Raw genomic sequence first — 20,292 nt, 5'->3', positions numbered from 1 at the left:
AATTTTACATAATTGTTGTTCATCTAAAACTGATGATGTATACAATGTCAGTGTAGGAAAGATTAATCCATTAGAAAAAAATAAAATGTATGTTAAGCACGAGCTAAATACTAGAATAATTTGAGAGGATATTACGAACTTATATTAAGGGCAAAAAGGACTCCGGGATAACTGGAAAACAAAAGTTTTGTGGATCCAAATGGATACATCTAAAAGACTAACTTGAAAATGACACGAAATTCGATCGAGGATAACAAATTCAACTAAGGGTCTGTTTGGTTGGAAGTAAAATGTTTTCCTTGGGAAAATATTTTCCGTGGAAGTAATTTTCCATGAAAATCATTTCCCTTTCATCATTTTCAGGTGTTTGGTTAGCTTATTGAAAATATTTTCTTACTTCATTTTTTTGGTGTTTGTTTAACTTTTGAAATATTTTCACTTTTATCTCTATCTTTACTTTCTACACATTATAACTACATACTTCTTCCCATGCAAAATAAGAAAATTTATCTCATTGTTTAACTTTAAAAAATCTTGGAGAAATGTATATATGAATAAAAAATATCTCCTTAAGCAATAAACAAATTGCTGGCCATTTAGTGTCAAATATCAATCACATGCAATGCTTATTGTGACATATATCTTGCACTCTCACTGCTGAAAGTTTCTCTAGAAAAGAATGTCCCTATTATACATAATTAATTACTAGCATAGGATGAGCAGGATGAGGTTTTTTTTTTATTTTGAATATACTAGGGGGAGGGTTGGGTGGTACGGGGGAGGGAGTGTAAGGAAGAGGTCTTGGGTTCGAGTTCTCCTGTTTACACTAAAAAAAAAAAAAAGAACATACTACAAGATATTTTCAGTAAGTTTGGAACATACTACAGGCGGGATGCACGCATTTCGGAAAACAATTTCAGTAAGTTTGGAAGGAAAGTTATTTTCCATAAGATGAGTGAAAATATTTTACATAGGAAAATGTTTTCAGTATTTTCAGTAACTTTTGTGCAACCAAACACGGGAAATCTGGAAAATATTTTTCTGGAAAATATTTTCACCCGAAACAAACGGACCCTAAATCTGAAAATTGAAGCTTTTCCACTTGTCTAGATATCCTTCAACGAACCGATTTAACCTTTCTCATTTCCTTCCACGCGCCCGCAATTCGTGGTGTCAAGTGTCAACGGAGAAACTCAGTGGACTTTGGTTGCGGACTCATTTGAAACCAATTTAAACTTAAATGGAAAATTTTGATAAACCAAGGAATACACTTTCGTTTAAAGTTCAAAGACCAGGATGCTCACTTTACCTAAATTTTATGAGCTTCATAGATAGAATCACCATGACATATAGATGTGATGCGCATTCCACAAAAACGATTGCCTTAGGCATGGAGTCAATGGAGGAACTCAAATCAATTTGTTCTACTGTAATTGTGGTTGCCAATTTGGCAAGCAAGGCCTTTATTTTTTTTATTAGATCTGAGAGTTTTTTTCAAATTTTTTATGCCAAATTTAGGATTTTTTGGTCCTCCTATCAAAATTCATCCTAGAATTTGAGGTTGAACTAGTTAAACAACAGATTAGACAGTGTTAACATGCACAAATGTTCATTGGACAGGTGATTTATTTGAGTTTGAAATCTGTTAGAACTTCAAAGTGTAATCTCTATTTTTTTTAAAATGTATTAGATATATTGATTTTTTTCAAATTTGTTAATTTTCGAGCATGTTTCAGTGTACTCTCTGCCATTAATATAGATCTGACGAAATAAAAATATATTTTTATTTTATTAGAAAAAGAAAAATAGGTAGACCCGCTATGTTTTTTTATATTAGACCTAATGACATTTTCAAATTTCTTGTTACAAAATTTCTTTCTAATAATGATGACAAGCATTGTTCTTTGCCTTTAGAAAATGATATTCAACTTAGAACTCTTTAACTTACTTGTATCTCTTGATTAGTTCTTACTAATAGGACCCCAAAAAAAAAAAAGGAAAATGAAAGGCAAGAAAGTTAAACCCATTTGGATGGCCGTGCTTCAATGTCCAAGAAGTTGGGGGGAATCCAGAATTTGTATTGAAGTCAATTGTCAAGGTTCAAATTACATTCCTTTTCACCATAACGAGAGAGCCAAGGTCCTGTCTAATCAACTTGACCATTCTTCGAAATGGAAAAAAGCTGGACCCTTCTTGTAATGACTTATCTAGATTCTTCAGCAACCAGCCAACCATTTGTTGTTTAGAGGTCCATATCATACGTATTGCCAGTTAAAATTTCTCTATAAGTATTTTAATTTTTGTTCAATTGAAGTGTTATTGAAACTTGGATGAAGTTATTACAAGAAACAGAAAAATAAGTAATTCCATTAGGATCCAAAAAAAAAAAAAAAACCATAATTTTTTCCCCCAAATCCAGAATAGTTCTTTCTCTTAACTTTTTAACTTTTTGGTAATGATACAATTACCTCAGCACAATTTCAAGTGTTGGCATTATGCTTGTGCACGTTTCACCTTTCCTGATACATACTTTCATCACATCATTTTTGGCCGATATACCTCGTGGGTTCATTCGATCTTTTTTATTTTTTAAGGCGGAAGTGAAAAAGATTTAAACAGTGTAGTTTCACCAACTAATTCCATAAGAAAGAACTAATACTCGATACCAAATGTAGCCTTTTTTTTTTTAACAACTTATCTACGCATCTCACTCTTTTATTTTCATAAGATTGTGTATAATTTAGAATTGTGTGATTAATACAATAGTTTACAATTCATTGAGATTACAATTTGATCTACACTTGGAGGTATAAATACTCGTCAACAAAACAATCTATCCCGTACTTCGTAGGACAAATACTAATGTAAAATTAGATTAATGTAAAATACTAATGTAAAATTAGATTAAAGTCTACAAGTCATGAGGACTATATAATAGTTTGATTGTAAATTGAATGACAAGTAAATTTTCAATATTCAAGATCTAGAGGAATTATTTTATCAGAGAGACAAATTTAAGTGGTAGGTGGAACAAGAAAAATGAAATGCTCCCCTTAATTTAATACGTATGTTTATTAGTTTAATATGTTTAATGATCTAATACCCCTTAATTTTCAATGTCAGAAAGTTGTCGAATCAAATATTTAAATTACCTTGTTTCTTGATCTGTATCAAATCCTTGACTTATAAAAGTTTTTATTATAGATTTTGTAAAATAATTAATGTTGGACGTCTTTCAACAAGTTTAATAAAAATACTTTTCTCTTTATTTATCAAAAAAGAGAGTAAAAGTTTTTGTAAATCACAAAATTTGAATTCAAGAGGTGTCAATGACTCATTGATAAGCACAACATAATGGAATTTATTTGCCATTGTCATCATTTATTATTGAAACTTGACCCATCCTTTGGCACGAGGGAATTGCTCTACCATTTTCTATTTCCTCGTCTCTACCCACTTTTACTTTTCAAATATTTCGTCAGATTTGAAGATTTTCTAGTCTTACTAATTAGTGTTCTTTGCGGAATTTAGAAGTGACTAGATAGACAGAAGCTTCACATGGTTTTATAGCCAATGAAATGTCTTCCTCAAAATTTCCTCGTGAAAACGACAGTAATGTGTTTTCTGATACCTAATTCTCCAAAAAAAAAGGAAAAGAAAATTAAGTTATGAGACTTGCAAGGATATACTATGGACAAATTATATTTTGTACCCCTAAAACTTTATATTAATTCCCATATTGCACCTTTAACAGTGTTATCCACCCACTTTGATCCAGTAGTTAACAAGCGTCTAGAAACATTAACGCAGCTGAGAATCAAATTTTCTATTAGTTTCTTTATTCACCACCCTTAAATTTCTGATTGGCTTATAAATTACATTTTTTTTCTTTTAACAAATGACAATTATGTGAACCAACAACTGCAAATCATGCATCTGGCTTGTCTAGTGGGAATGATTGGATTATCAAATTCTTAACGTGGCTATATAGTTCAGCCCAAAAAGATTCCATTCATTTTGTATATGTGCCATTCATTTTGTTTGTGTGTAAAAGTATTACGGCAATAATTTCTATTATAAGACTTTAAGAATAGATGACACTAAAATACACTAATGAAGTTTTAATTTTGATGGTGGACTAGAGTGGGCAGAAAAAAGCACTTTGGACTGCAACATGTCTCAAAGCTGAAGGTTGAAATGCAATGTATCACATAGAATTTATAGTTGAAAGTATAAACTTGACGTTAAGGTGTTGTTTCTAATCAACTTTTTTTTTTCCTTTTTTGCAAAAAGTGCCCAATTTCAAATTTAGGATTCAATCTAGAAATTTATATAAAGTTCATAGATGCAAAATGGAATTATCTTATATACAATTGATCTAAATGAACATAGGAGAAAATGAAAGACAAAGCTAATAGATGAAAAATGAGAATGGCCAAGCGCCAAAACAAGTTAAACTTTTTTTTACTGCTTTCTATGCATGTGTCTAGTTCTTCATATTCATCATAGAGGAAGGTGATTATAATCTAACCATTATCAACCATTGTATCTGTTTTACCACTTTAAACTGGAGTCGAAGAATTGGACACTGTTGTATGTAATATGTTTTGAGAGAAGATTAGGAATTTAAAATTTACATTGGAATGGCTTCGAAATCAAGAATAAAAAAAGACTCCTATATTATTTGGAAAAATAAAAAGGTTTTAAGGGTCCAAGTGGATGCTTCTAAAAGATTAAAGGATTAATTTGAGACTGACACAAAATTCAACTCAGGAAAATGAATTTTAACCAAATCTTGGAAATCGAAGTGTCTTTTCCCCCATTTCCAAGTACGCCGCCTCTACTCGTGAGTCGTGGCGTCCCCGTCTTTTCTTCACATAGTTTTTCCCATGCTCGAAAGTCAATTCTAAATCTACCTTTGTAATTGTAAAGAATCATATCATTATTTAGGTGATTCAGCCAAAAGAAGAAAAACCAAAAAGATGTTTATTTAGGTGTAATATATGTGAAGAAGACAAAACTTTAGAGCCGACCATAACATAAAATGGACCATCTTGTACGAAACAAATCACATGCACGAAACGATTTACACAAAATCAACACATAATCAAGTGAAAAGATTTTTTGTATGTATATAAAAAAGAAGAGAATTTCAATCAATTAGCGAAAGCCGAACCAATGGTAACAAATACGTGAAAAACATGCAACAAAAAAAAAACAACAGATGAAAGGGATTTTCTTGACGTCTTCGAAACCAATAAGAAATAATACTGTACAGCTCCAAAATTTTCTCACAAACACAGATTCTCTGTAACTCCAATGCATGATTTGTGCATGTTTTCCACGGACAGATTAAATAAATTTTAGTTTCAAACTCTGAAACAATTGATTTAACAAGTTTTAGTTTAAAGGCCAAGTTATTCTCTTGTAAAATTTTTAACAACTTTACCTACAATAACCCCAAAACACTCCTCAAAATTTTTAATATACACACTTCAAAAATACCAAAAAATACAAATAAATTTCACTTCTTTCCTTTCCTCTTCTTCCTCCCCCACATCAACCCACCACCACCTCCAGCGCCGAACACCTCTTCCGACGCCGGCCATCTCTTCCAAAAAAGGAAAAAGAAAAGGAAAAGAAAAAAAAAATTTACATCTTAAAATCTTTTTCTACAATTTCTACGGTAAATTACAGTAAAGTTTAGATCAGTTTTACTTTCAAACTCTGCTTCCAAACAGATTGAACCAAATTGATTTAAAAGACCCCACATCTAACAAGAACATAGAAAATAAAGAAAATGATAACCATAAAAAACTCTCATTAAGAAACAAAGAAATTTTTATTAGGAAAATGCTAGACAAGAATAAACTCTTACTAGGAAAATCCCAGAAGAGAAAAATTTATTTCAAAAGCAAAGACAAAAACAATTGGGAGAGAGACCAGGGGAACTGGAGAATGAGAGGTGGAGTTCGTTAGCTGAAGAAATTTTTGAAAGAAGAGGGAAAGAAGGGTGAGCAAATGAAGAGATAAATACGAGGAAGTATCCAAATGCATATGCACTTGATTTATACATGAGCTTCTTCTATTTGTGGTCTGATGGCACGATACACATACCAAATAAAATAATGTACTCATTATGAAATTCTAACATTATCATGCACCCAGTAAACTGCATATAATAAATGGATTAATCTTATATATACCATCACCATTAGATATATGACATATGTATAAAATTTGAATTTGAAATTCAAAAGTTACTCATGTGTCATCGATCTAACCGTGATAGTGTATATATTGACAGTGTATATGAAATTTATTCAAATAAATTGCTATCAATATAAACTTTTGCTGATTAGATAACAGTGGAACCACCTATTAACTAATTTAAAATTCACCATTAGTCTACTTCAGGTTAATTGTTCACTAATATTGTAAAAGGTTTTAACATAAACCACAAAACAAGTGAACGGATTAGTTGGTCATACAGTTAATAGATTTAGCATGGCGGGGCCAGGATTTTTAAAAAGAGGGGGTGAACTTAAAAATATGGCAATTTTACTTTACGAGTCTAAATTTGAAAATTATAAAATTCATGATAATTTTTTGTGACTATATCGCTTAATATTTTGGTCTTTATAGTTAATCTGAAATCAATGTAAATTATTTTAAACCAAATTTCTATATGAAGAAGTTTTTTATGATCTTAAGATGATTTTTAATAGAGTAATAATAAAAAGTAAGTCTACAAACCACAAGAAGGAAGCTATTTCCCCAATATTGGAACAAGATACATGATAATATATCAAATTCGTGTAACTATTCATGTCTCTACCTTCTCATTTCTTGTGTACCGGAAAAACGAACTTCTGTTTGCTTTAATACCAAATTTCAGGGAGGTAATACATAAAGTTCTAAAAAAAACATGTATTATGAAGTTAAATTATGTATATGAAGTAACTAAACAGAAGTCTAAAGTATTTAAAGTCTAAAAGATAATAATTTTCATGAGGCAAAAATTAGATTGGGAGGGGGGGGGGGATATGATTTTAAATGGAAAATCCAAAGTATTCAGGAATCAAAAGGAATTTTTCAGAACTTGGAAGCAGCTGCCCCTAGCCCCCTTGTGACTCTGCCACTGCCGACTACCATAAAAAAACAAAAAAGATTGACATAATCACTTAAATTTGACTGATATATGAAAGAAAGTCGGTTATGCAAGATGTTAGAAGTTTTAACTATTTATCCTTATTTGTCTTCTTAAAGAGGACAAGCACGACGACAAACACGACGATAAAGAAAACCCAAGTTGGATTCATTCATCAATTAGCCAATAAAACTGTCTGTTTCCTGTTAGACCAAGGACTTTGCCAAGCTTGAAAACCTTATTCCATCCGGCAGCCATAGGTTTTTGGATAAAAAAAAAAGGGGATTTGTGCGCCTCAATAATTGCTAAATGATGGACAAGAAACGGTTGGAGACAAAATTGATTTTAAACGGTTGAGATCAGTTTTTGTATAGGTTGCATGAGATAAATGTTAACATATTTTAAACGTATAATTGTAAATTTTGATATAGGTCATATAAAATTTTTTGCATCAATTATTACTTAAATGGTATATCTATTTAACTATGAATTAATTTATTCTACATTATCAAAGTATAAATTTTTTATGTTTCTGAACAATTTTAAGTGCATGACATATAATTTTTATTTAAATTTAAGTATTATATATATATATAATTACTAGAGTAAAAAATCTTATTATACAAACTCATCCAAGTATTCGGGCAATTTTGTATGATAACAACTTAGATCACATTTCAACAAAACAATAATAACAATAATAATATGTAGCCGCCCAAAGGGCTGGTGGTCACCACAAGCAATTTAGTCTTGGTGGTGTGGGAGGTCAAGGATCTTTGCCTTCCACCAATTTGTCATTATATGTGATTGTTTTGAGTGGCTTTCTCCGATGGTGATTCAACTCCCATCGACTACCCTTCCGACTACCCTTCCTCTTAGATTAGAATATATTAGATTATAGAAATATTACTATTGTGATAAAAAAATGATAATAAAATAGGGCAGCCACACATTATCGGTCAAGATATAAAGAAAATGTCCAGCCATCAGAAGTGGGACCTTTGCACTTCAGGTAAGATGGTCCAACAAGGCAAAACGACCTAGAACAACTGGAATTTAAGTCATGTGTTGTTGGTGGGCCAAATGGAAATTTCCATCCATTTACAACCTTTCGACCACTACATGATTTTCAAGTGTTCTCAGAGTCTCCACTCCTGCCAGCTTTCTCCTATAAATTGCCACCCCAAAATCCAAATCCCACACACAACACACAAACACACAAAATACACAACAAAATCCAACTCCCACGCACAAAACACACATTTAGGCAAGAAAAGTAGCCACCACAAAGGCTAGTAAGATGGAGAACTTCCCAGTAATCAACATGAAAAACCTCAATGGTGACAAGAGAGCTTCCACCATGGAGCATATAAAGGATGCTTGTGAAAACTGGGGTTTCTTTGAGGTACTACACATTCCTTTTTTTTTTAAATTTTCTTTCTGATATAAGGCAAACTAGTGTACCTCATTTTGTTTTTTTGATGTAACAAACTGCTGTACCTAGGATTTTCATGAGTTTGTTTTAATTTTAATGGTTCTAAGAAGTTTACATTATTAACTTTTGTTTCTTTTCTTTTGAAACTTTGATGTAGTTGGTGAACCATGGAATCCCACATGAGATGATGGACACAGTTGAAAGATTGACAAAAGGTCATTACAAGAAATGCATGGAGCAAAGGTTCAAGGAGTTGGTGGCAAGCAAGGCTTTAGAGGGTGTACAAGCTGAGATTACTGATATGGATTGGGAGAGCACATTTTTCTTGCGCCACCTTCCTGTCTCAAACATTTCACAAGTCCCTGATCTAGATGATGAATACAGGTAATAATTATAGCACATTTCCCAATTCAAGAAATATTTTGAAGCAAGTCTTATGTGGATAAGTAATCATTTTGCTGACAGAAAGAAAACTGAAAAAATTTGAAGAAATCATCAGTATGAATTTGTCTTTATGTTACTTGTAATAATTCATAGCTTGGTTGTTAAAGGTTGTAAATTTGAGTCTTTGTTAACATTTTATTTGTGTTCTTAGCACAGATTTTCTTCTCATCCTTGTACTATTAGAGTGTTGTTTACAGATGTGGAAAGTTATTCAAGACAAGATCTTAACAGGAACATGAAAAGCATAAATACTGTTGCGCTGTAGTTAGTTCCTAGGTCCCAACACAATAGGAAGTTTTGAGCTGACCGAACATGCTACACATGCAACCATACCTCCGTGTCCCTTCTCAAGAAACAGATAGATTTGGATTTCCATTCAGGTTTATCAATAAAATAGCCTTTCATCAGACACAATTATTGACAACTTGGCTTGAAATATCTTAAAGTATTCCCTTGTCAATGCCTAAAAAGCAAGATATATCCATAGCTCTGTCATAGGCTATTTTAATTTTCTCTTTTTATTAATTCCACCTATCCCATCAAATTTTCCTCATTATTTTTCCTTATGATGCAGGACCATCATGAAGGAGTTTGCTGTAAGATTAGAAAAACTGGCTGAAGAACTTCTTGATTTACTATGTGAAAATCTTGGTCTTGAGAAGGGCTATTTGAAGAAAGCCTTTTATGGTTCAAAAGGTCCCAATTTTGGCACCAAGGTTAGCAACTACCCTCCATGTCCCAAGCCAGAATTGATTAAGGGACTTCGACCACACACTGATGCTGGTGGGATTATCTTGCTTTTCCAAGATGATAAAGTAAGTGGTCTACAACTGCTCAAGGGTGATCAATGGGTTGATGTCCCTCCAATGAAGCACTCTATTGTGGTCAACCTTGGTGACCAACTGGAGGTACACATTAATTTCTTGGGATTAAAAATTTATACTTTTATAATATGATAGTACTAAATAAAAAAAAAACAAAAGATTTCTTACTTTCATACCAACATATTACGTAGAGTTACACTTGTGCCTCATAAATATTGCTTATGGATAGATAATTTCTCAAAAAAATTACTTATAAATACGGAATATCATACCAGATTTAGAGGGGTGATTGTAATTTGTGAGCAACACTAAACATCAATATTAATTAACGCAAAAATTGACAAATCGAATAGACTATTTATTCACTTATGCCTTTTTATTTTGGGTTCTAATTATGTTACAAATTAATCACAGGTGATTACCAATGGAAAATACAAAAGTGTGCTCCACCGAGTCATAGCTCAAACAGATGGAAATAGGATGTCACTTGCTTCATTCTACAATCCAGGCAATGATGCAATTATATATCCAGCACCAGCACTGCTGGAAAAAGAAGCAGAAGAAAGAAAAGAAGTCTACCCAAAATTTGTTTTTGATGACTACATGAAACTCTATGCTGGACTTAAATTCCAGGCCAAAGAGCCAAGATTTGAACTAATGAAGAACGTGGAAGCCAATGTTACCATGGGTCCAATTGCAACAGCTTAGACTCATAGGAATAAAACAGTGCTAGGATGTTTTCTTCTCCTCATATGTTTTCTACTTATTATTATTTTTTTTATTGTGGGGGTTGTTGGGTATTCCTAGTCATTTGTTGCTCGGGTCCTTTATACATCTGAGGGACCAAAATTTATTATGTCGTAAGAATTCTAAGACAAAGAAATAAAATAAGCTATACATTTCTCCAAAATCATTTGTGGCAACTGTTGCAAAGCTATATGGTTGATTGACCTAATATTTGGTTTAATTGCCTTTAAAACTCCTTAAAATTTTCTCAATTATTAGACACTCAACATTTTACTTTAATTTATGAGTGCCGGATCAATTTAGTCCTCAAATTTCTAACAAATCTAACAAATCAAATATCTGGTACTTTGAACAAAAACACAAATATGTTTGGAACTATGAATTTCAATTGTCAAACTTAAGAGAGAAAACTTACAAGGAGCAGCCGATATCAAATGCAAGAAAAGCTAAGTTTGTCTCACATAACTATTTATTTAATAGTTGTAAGCGGATGATTAACATATTATACATGTTAAAGCATTTAACAATAATGCATTAGTTACATGGCCGAGAACTTAAAATTGGCAATATCCTTCAAAAGCCCACTTTTTGGTACCAAATCACGAATAACATAAACAAGTCATCAATAGCCAAGACAAGCCAACGATTTGTTGACTACTAAGTTTAAATGAAAAAAAAAATCCATTCAACATTTACCACATTTGCACTTTGCCACCTTCAGCTTAACAAACAGGCAGTTTGCCCTCTGGCAAATCTGGTTAGTGATTTTAATGGTCAAAACTCAAAAGTCAAAAGCAAGCCAAGTTATCCTCAAGCTGACAGAAATATGGTTGACTACTAATGGCAAAAAGTTTTTAGAGTTAAATATATTTTGTAGAACCATTTAAGAACCAAATACTAATTTGGATGCAGTTTAGGGGAAAAATCAAGGTTGATTGGTGACATAACAAAGTTGTATAAGTTCAAGAATTCTCTCATTCTCCTTATAGTTCTTTTTTACCCTTTCTTTTTTGCAAGTTTTTTCTCGAAACATGTGTCACTATTATCCCTCACCTTCATATATCCAAGAACATGCAGACATACACACACACGTGTAACTTACACCTTTCCAGTCTTTTACTTTTCACAAGGAGTTGAATTTTGTATGCTTCTTTCTGTGGTTGGAGACACAAGTTTTCCTCTAGTAAGTATGAGGATTAAATAACCAACGACTATAGCCATTAGAGAGAGCTATAAAACTCTCCTTGAGTGCAGCTCGAGATTATGGTCTATATTATAAAAAATTTAGAATTTTTTGAAAAAATTTCATCAGGAGGTACGTAGGCAGTGGCGGAGCTAGGAATTAACTTTGGAGGGCGAGTCTATAGCAATGAAAGTAAAATATATTTACAAAAAAAATAATGTGAACATATATACCACAAGATTAGAAACAACCTTATATAGAATGAAAATTATTTATACGCTTCACATATGCAAAAATATCATCATATTTACAAATCTATTTGACTGTGTGGGACATATGAAATTGTGCATGACGACTTTTAATTTTATCAAAGTCATCAATGATTGAATTTATATCAAAAGTTCTAGCAATTTCTTTCTCAATATACATTATCATAGAGTTAGCAAGAAAGTCTTCCTCCATCCTAGAACGCAAACAAGTCTTGATGATTTTCATAGCAGAAAATGCACGCTCTGTTGTAGCTGTTGAAACAGGAAGAGTCAAAATAAGACGAATCAATCTATCAATAAGAGTATAGTACATTGACTTTCTTGTCTTTGCTAACACTTGGCACAACTCCTGAAGTGATGACAAATTTTGAAGCTGAGAATTACAGGAAAACTCAATCTGGAAAAGCTCTAATTGAGTTCTTAAGTGTAACTTCTCTTGATCTGTGAAGTCAACTGAATAAAAGTTGTTTGCAAGTTGACAAATTTGTTCACTATTGAAAGCCTGAAAATTATCTTTGGGGTGCAATGTTGAACTTAGAATAAGCAACTCTATTACATCTTCCTTAAACCTATTCTTCATTTCAAGTATTTGAGAATCAACCGTTGCCAAAAACACATCAATCCTATAGTGATGCTCCATGGTAATTGGATCATTTTGTTTTCAAATTCTTCCTCGACCTGCTTTATAAATGACATTCATATCAGGCATCTCTATATTTCGTGCATCACAAAATGTCTTTACATTGGTGAACAATTCATTCCATCCATTATCTTTGTAACTTTGAAGTCGATCCTTTGTTACTGAAACCAATTTAAGGGCATTCAAAATATCTTGAGATTTGCATTGTAAAGCTTGATAAAGTATTTGTGCAAATCCTAAAATGTCCCTCATCATATGCATAACAAGAACAAAATCAAAGGATGTCATGAAATCGTAAACTCTATCAGCTTCACTTCTTTGAGTTGATGTATTTCCATAATTGATAACATCAATTAGGACAGAGCAAATGTCTTCATATTCTGTGAATAAGCTACAGATAGAACTAAAATGAGACCCCCATCTTGTAGTCCCTGGCCATTTTAAGGTACCAATTTGATTCTGACCCCTACCAGTCTCAAGTTCATCAATAGCAATCAATTCAGCAATTCTAGCAGCTCTAGCAACTCTAAGTTGGTCCACACGTTTGCAAGAAGATGAAATTAAATTTATAAGAAGAGATAAGTATGTAAAGAATTGTTCCACAGGAATTACCTCTTGAGATGTTGCTACCAATGTTAATTGCAGTCGATGAGCAAAACAGTGAATATAATATGCATAAGGGCACTCCTGAATAAATAATGCTTGTAGTCCATTCCATTCTCCACGCATGTTACTAGCTCCATCATATCCTTGGCCACGAATGTTTTGCACACTAAGATTATGGCGAGAAAGGACATCACATATCTCCTTCTTCAAAGTCAAGGAATTGGTTTCGTGCACATGAACAATGTCAAAAAATCTCTCTCGAATATAGCCTTGCTTGTCCACAAATCTAAGAACAATATCCATTTGCTCTCTTTTTGATCTATCTTGAGCCTCATCAACAAGTATAGAAAATTTTGAATTACTAATCTCCTCTCGAATATGCCCTTCCAAGGCAACCAAGCTGGTCTCACTAAGGGTTAGTACACCCGAGGTCTAGTGTTCGAGCCTTGTAACCAAAATGGGGAATAACCCAACAACCCGAATAAGGGTTGGGGCCTGAAGTGGGGCCAGGTCCTTTTCTTTTGACCAAAAAAAAAAATCTCCTCTCGTATATACTTTTGTATCTTGCTCAACCAAATGGACAATATCTCCTTTTAGATCGTAGGTGAAGTATAAGATGCATTTCGAGGAGCATTATCAAGGACCACAGCAGCCACTTTTTCATTATAAGAAGACACATGCTTGATCAACTCAATAAAATTACCTCGATTGTTAGAATCTAAACTTTCATCATGACCCTTAAAAGCCACCGCATGAAATGCACACCATTTTGTAGCATCTATGGAAACTTGAAGTTGCAACCGATTTTTTGCAACCTGCTCAGAATTTTGCTTCTCAAAAATTTTATCAAGATGTTGCAATGAGTTTCCCAAATCATGATAGCATTGCATTGCCACTTTGTGTGATGAGTTAGGATCTTTTCCAATGTGATTTAAAAAAGCACAATTTTTTCCATCATTTAGCTTCTTCCATGATCTAAATCCACTAGTTGTGAAGGCCATTAATCCAAAACGGTCCGTTGGCTTGGAAAAAAGTGAGCAAGGAAGACAAAAGGCAGCATTCTTTGTTGGAGAAAATTCCAACCAATCTGGAAACAATTTATACCAAGAGAAAAGGAAACGTTAGCCCTTCTTGTCAACAACCATTGATTCAATCGGAAGCTCAGGTTGGTATGGCCCAAACTTAATATATGCTTTCCGTACCTCATCCCTTTGATGCTCTAGATATTCCCAAATGGATTTTCGCTTTCCAGGATCACGTTTTAAGGATGAAATATCAAACTCTAATGATTCAGCTCTACAAAATTTCTTTGTTTGATGCTTAGGAGAAGAATCACGAAGAGGACAAGGAGTTTCACCACTTCCACTTGGTTCTAGACGTCTTTTCTTGAAAGAAGAATCAATTGTCCTGTTGGCCATTACCACTATATTTGCAACAAAACAACAACCTGTAATCGAAATAAAATTGATTGAGAAATGCTGGTTATGGCCTATAGAGATGGGAATTTGACCAATGCAAAAGACTGGTTTCCCTAATTCCGTTACAAATTTGGCCATTCAGCCTGACTGAAAAGCCCAGCCATCACCCAAGGAAGCCAACAGAATCCTCAAAATAAAATTAGTATGAAAATTGGAAAAGGAAACCAGTCTCAGAATCAACTAAAATAAATGCTTATCACCCGAATTCAGAAGGCCAAGTACGAAAAACAATACAAGTCCCTCTCGAGCATTTCATCAAACAACTGGCGGGGCGAACTTTTTACACTCACATTTCACTAAATAAATGCAATGTCAAACTAACCTGGTAAATGGTAATAGCTTGAAATTCCTACGACATTGTATTTGTATCCCCAGAAACGGCTTCACCAGCGGGAGAGAATTAAAGGAGTCTGTCTGTAGGTTCTTCTTCTGTGTAATCTTTTCTTTGCGCGGTAGGGAGGAAGTAGTATAATATGCTGCAAGTAGATAGCAGTGAAAGATACCAAGTGTACAGCAGCAAACTAGACAGAGTTTCTCCGCGTTTTTTAAGCACTTCAAAACTTGACGAGGAATTTGATGACTTGCAGATTCAAATTTCCATGTTATTATTAGTAGAGCAATGAGGCCTTCATAAAATGTATATACATCTCTACTACAACAAAAAAATCCGAGGAGGTGGGCACTGGCCAGTGGGTGTTTCCTTTGCCTTTGTGTTTTGATTTCTTGTCTGTAGCTAGTTGTTCGATGTGACTCCTTACCATTTTTCACTCGAAAGCCTCCCTTTTAGCTTAGCTTAGCTTCTAACTATGGACGGACACGAAGCAAACAAGTAATCCCACCAAACATTATTGTTTGGGCCCTTGGGGGGGCAAAGTGAATTTTTTGATCAATTTTTGGGGGGCAAAACATAATAATAAAAAATTTTTTACTTAGATTTTTTTTTTTAACAATTGGAGGGGGGGCGGTTGCCCCCTGGCCCCCCCTTCCCTCCACCCTTGTACGTAGGTACCGTTTGGAAGTCTCCAGCCAAAAAAAAATGAGGATTAAATACTGGATTTTATGATATAAGCTGAATGTATAGGTACACCATCACAAGCTTTGTGAGATGATATAATTTGTACACCTTGTCCACAATGGAGCCTCTCTAGCAACTGTCAATCTCCCAGGAATTCTTGAGTATAAGTGTGCCCCACATGATTGAACCATTCATTTCATTTGTTGACCTTGCTGCCAACGGTAAAAACGATCGCATTTAGTTTGTTTATTAATTTTCCAGTGACACGAGACAAAACGAGGTCGGTGGAAGAAAAATTAAATTGTTTAATCAAGATTTCATTCTATGGCATATGTGGTAGCAACAAAGTTAAGTTTCTCCCAACAAAATTACAAATAAAATGGGCAAACAATTTAGCGAAAGCATATGTTCAAAAATCTTTGAATAAAATGAATTAAGTTAGTTACCCATAGCGGTTATAAAAGTAAAATTCTAACCAAATTTGTTTTAAGGGGCATATTACAACTGGGATATAATCTTAGAGGGGTGTAGTATTATGTCGTTTATCAAAGTAAGGTATATGTTAGGAAGCATATTTTTTTTAGACAAGTTTTTTATTTTGTGTGGAAATAACTAGTTTCCTAATTGGTTTTAGTTACTTGAAGTATTATCTAAGGAATTGTCTATTTTGTTTACGATTAGAAGTTATTTCCTATTTTGTATAAGTCTATGAATTAGAATTGATTTCTTGTTGTTATTTGGGTTTTGGCCAAATAATGTCCCCTATAAAGAGGTGGGTTGGATACTACAAAGAGACACACAAGGGCACACAAAAGGCGACATGTACTCTTATACATGAGTGATGAGAGAGGGTTCTTGAAAAATGAGAGATGGTATACAAGGGTTGGGATTGGGTTCAAGTTATATTCTTGTAAAGGGTTTTCCTCTCATAATAAAGAACAGGTTTTTCTCCGTAAATGTAGCCTCAATGGTGGAATCGAACCACATTAAATATTGTGCGTTGTTTATCTTTCATGCTTGCGACTTGTTCCTCATTAAATTATTGTGTACTTGATATATCAATAGTTGTGTGTTCTGCGTTTGGATCTCACCAAGTGGTATCAAAGCCAATTGCGAGACTAGGCTACTCACAAGCAATTGGATCCCAACAAACTGAATGATTGGATCAAGAGTTTGGTTGTTTAAGATTGGGTCCTGGTTAACTATTGAGATCAAGTGGATTGGTAGCTATCACCAATTGAATAATTTAATGGGTCATATCCTTGTTTCAATGGTTTGGCAAAAGCATTGATGGTAAAAGATGGGAAGTCGAAAAGCATGGAGATGCTTGATGGTGAATTTAGGTAGGTGATTTAAGGGTCAAGAAAAGGTGGAGTGTAATGTTGATTTTGGGCGTGAATCGGTGGAGACTTTTTCACACCTCCAACAGTTGATACTTCATTCCGGTGGATTTTAGATTTTGGTTATGTTTTTTGGGTGGTGTGGCACGTGTTCCAGAGAAACAAAGAGATCTAATTTTCATGCGTAAGAAGACTATAATAGTTACCAGTTTTTTGTTTTAGGTGAAGTCTTGGAAACCATACGTGGCGAGACAGTCCTGAGGATAAGAAGAAATATGGTAATTTTATCACTTAGTTGCCTCAATGATCAGGGTTAAAACTCATAGAAGGGGATCCCGAATTACAAATGGTGGTGAATCGAGACACTTTCTCACGAGTCAATTGGAAGTTGGAGTCCGGGTAACTAAACATGTTTATTTGCCAATTGAATCAATTTGGTGTCAAGATTGTATTGATTCAGGTGTGTAATTGGGTATCATATTATTTGGTAGTTGAAAGCAAATGGTTACTACAAGAAATTTTCGCCAAGGTGGAAACTTCTTAGGAAATTAATTTAATTTCTTTTATACAAGTTTCTTATTTTGTGTGGAAGTAACTAGTTTTCTAATTGGTTTTAGTTACTTGAAGTAGTATCCAAGGAATTTTCTATTTTGTTTAGGATCAGAAGTTATTTCCTATTCTGTATAAATCTAGGAATTAGAATTGGTTTCCTGTTGTTATTTGGGTTTTGCCTAAATAATGTTCTCTATAAATAGATGGATTGTCATACTACAAAGAGATACATAAGGGCACACAAGAGGCGACACGTAGTCTTATACATTGGTGGTGAGAGAGGGTTATTGAAAAATGAGAGATGGTACACAAGGGTTGGGTTGGGTTCAAGTTGTATTCTTGTAAAGGATTTTCCTCTCATAATAAAGAATGGATTTCTCTCCGTAGATATGGGCTCAATGGTGGAGTCGAATTACATTAAATATTGTGTGTCATTTATCTTTTATAGTTGTGGCTTGTTCCTCATTATTGTTGTGTACTTAATATCTCAATAGTTGTGTGTTTTGCGTTTGGATCCTAATAATATGTCACGAAGTTAACCTTTTATGTAATATTCGCAAGTATATATGCTGCCAAAATTGGGAAAGAAGAAATTCACTTAAAATGCCAAATTAAATGCTGCTTTTAGTTAAGATTATAAAACCCTTAGCTTTTTGAGATCACAGTATGTAAGATACATGAGTGGTATAATATAAAACATTATAGATACCATAGAATACAATGTGGCACCTTTTTATCTCAGTTTTCGTTATCCCTAAATCACCCTCATATCTTTTGATTAGAATTATTGCATTTCAATGTGGCACTAATTAAAAGAAATAAAACAATCCAATTAATTACATCTTAATAATATTGATAATTACAATGAAAAATTATTTACCTATCCTTAGACTCCATTTCCAATTATTCTATAGATCAAAATTTCTTAATCGAAACGTAAAATATTTCTCATTAGCCATTTGAGATTGTAAAAAAAATCAATGTCAAAAAATAGATACTCTAGAAAAAAACAGAGAAACATACAAGGAAAAAAGATCTCTTATTCATTTGTTTATCTTCATACAAATATCACAAATAAATTTCACAATTATGTGTTTTTTACAAATATGAAGAAATTTAAAAAATGAAAAGAAAAATCCAACTATTTCAATCAAATAAATTTAACTATCTCCAAAATAGAGCTTTTCTCTCTCTCATTGAGCGCCTTTTCCTCCCATTGGTGGGAGCTCAACACTCTTTCAAAATTCCAAAAATTCAAACCCTCTTTTACTCGCACTAAATTCCAAGCCAAATTCTCAATCTCAAACACAGATTTTCTTAGCTGATAAGCCCGGACAAGAGTAAATGCAAAGGAGTAACTACAGGATCTAATCTTAACAGTAAAGATTATAAATGCTCAGCTGAACTGAAGTAGAAGATGCAAGCCGAAACACAAGATTAAAGAAATAAAAGCTAGATAGTGGTGGGCTAGATCTTCACAAACACTATCCAACTTGAGACCAGTTCATACTCTTTCAACCCTTTGTTTAGCTAGCTTTTTTTTTTGACTTTTTTTCCTTCTTTTTCTTTTATCTCCTAGGTTAACATTTACCTAGTGGAAAAAAGCTGATATTCTTTTGATCTGTTTTGGATTGGTTAGCTTCTATTCATTATCAGATAGATTTGCGATTCTTTCATTATCTTAGCTCATTACTATGGCTAAAGAGCTGACTAAGATACTGTAGAAGTTTGCCTTGAACAACCAAGAGTGCAATATAACAGATCTAGATGTAGGAGATTCTAGTCCTAGCAGACAGGAATGTTTGCTAAGTTTGATGGGGAAAATCTGGGCTGAAAAGATAGCTAACTTTACTGGAGTTAAAAACTTTGTCACTAAAGGATAGCAAATGGGGGGCCATGGATAGTGGTTCACTAACTGCTAGTTCTGAACAAATGGTATGAAGGAATTGAGGATGACCAAGATGCATTCAGAATTGCCCCTTTGTGGGTGCAAATGTGGAATTTACCAATCCACTGGGTGTCTAAAGAAGTGGGGAAGAAGAGTGGCAACTCAATGTTTCAAGGGGTGAGAGAAGTTATTATTCCTCAAATAGGAGGTAAAGAAGGAATGCACTTGAAGGTGCAAGTCTTGGTTGATACTTTCCGACCAATACTTAGGGGCACTATTGTCAAAATGAATGGTTTCATGAGATGGATAAAGTTTAAATATGAGAGATGCCCAGATTTCTGCTACTCAAGTGGAGTTATTGGACATAGTGAGAAAGGTTGTAAAACCAGAGTTTCAATGGGAAGTGGACAACAAGAGAACCAATATGGACCTTGGATGAGAGTAAACCTTAGGAAAGGATCCCCACAAAAAGAAAGTAATAACTACAGATCCCTTTCCAAAAGGAGTTACTAGGGAGTGCTAAATGGGGAACTAGTTTGAAAAGAGTCAAGCAATGAGGAATTAGTTTCCAATCAATGTAACGAAAGAGAGAAGGAAACAAATAGAGGGAGCAACAAGGAAAATACCTCTATGCCAAGCATCTAATTTCGAGACAACTAAGGGCAAACTTTGAGCTAGAAGTGAGGAAACAAGAGCAATGCTGACAAAGATTATAGATACA

At 33.7% G+C, this 20,292-nt stretch overlaps 3 protein-coding genes across 3 annotated transcripts; 1 reads left to right on the top strand and 2 right to left on the bottom strand.

Annotated features, from left to right (window-relative positions):
- Positions 1-8,331: 8,331 nt before the first annotated feature.
- Positions 8,332-10,763, top strand: LOC113687938 (1-aminocyclopropane-1-carboxylate oxidase 1-like). The gene is made up of 4 exons (XM_027205481.2): positions 8,332-8,555; positions 8,743-8,969; positions 9,604-9,937; positions 10,268-10,763. Exons 1-4 carry the CDS (start codon positions 8,451-8,453, stop codon positions 10,559-10,561), a joined length of 960 nt encoding a protein of 319 aa, XP_027061282.2. The 5' UTR covers positions 8,332-8,450; the 3' UTR covers positions 10,562-10,763.
- A 1,335-nt stretch (positions 10,764-12,098) lies between these two features.
- Positions 12,099-12,692, bottom strand: LOC113687276 (uncharacterized). The gene has a single exon (XM_027204923.1). The coding sequence runs from the start codon at positions 12,690-12,692 to the stop codon at positions 12,099-12,101; it is 594 nt and encodes a 197-aa protein (XP_027060724.1).
- A 21-nt stretch (positions 12,693-12,713) lies between these two features.
- Positions 12,714-13,601, bottom strand: LOC113687275 (uncharacterized). Its single transcript, XM_027204922.1, has one exon. It carries the CDS (start codon positions 13,599-13,601, stop codon positions 12,714-12,716), a length of 888 nt encoding a protein of 295 aa, XP_027060723.1.
- Positions 13,602-20,292: the final 6,691 nt, after the last annotated feature.

The sequence above is a fragment of the Coffea arabica genome, chromosome 5e (genome assembly GCF_036785885.1).
Source record: "Coffea arabica cultivar ET-39 chromosome 5e, Coffea Arabica ET-39 HiFi, whole genome shotgun sequence".
Lineage (NCBI taxonomy): Eukaryota > Viridiplantae > Streptophyta > Magnoliopsida > Gentianales > Rubiaceae > Coffea > Coffea arabica.
Note: the sequence above shows the minus strand (reverse complement) of the source record. Positions and strands in the feature narration are given on the sequence as shown.

Bases quoted from the DNA above. Each gene is read 5' to 3' on its own strand.
- LOC113687276 (XM_027204923.1), bottom strand. From the start codon at position 12,692: ATGGAGCATCACTATAGGATTGATGTGTTTTTGGCAACGGTTGATTCT.
- LOC113687938 (XM_027205481.2), top strand. From the start codon at position 8,451: ATGGAGAACTTCCCAGTAATCAACATGAAAAACCTCAATGGTGACAAG. The intron at 8,970-9,603 runs GTAATAATTATA...CTTATGATGCAG, and splicing joins GATCTAGATGATGAATACAG to GACCATCATGAAGGAGTTTG. The intron at 9,938-10,267 runs GTACACATTAAT...AATTAATCACAG, and splicing joins ACCTTGGTGACCAACTGGAG to GTGATTACCAATGGAAAATA.
- LOC113687275 (XM_027204922.1), bottom strand. From the start codon at position 13,601: ATGGATATTGTTCTTAGATTTGTGGACAAGCAAGGCTATATTCGAGAG.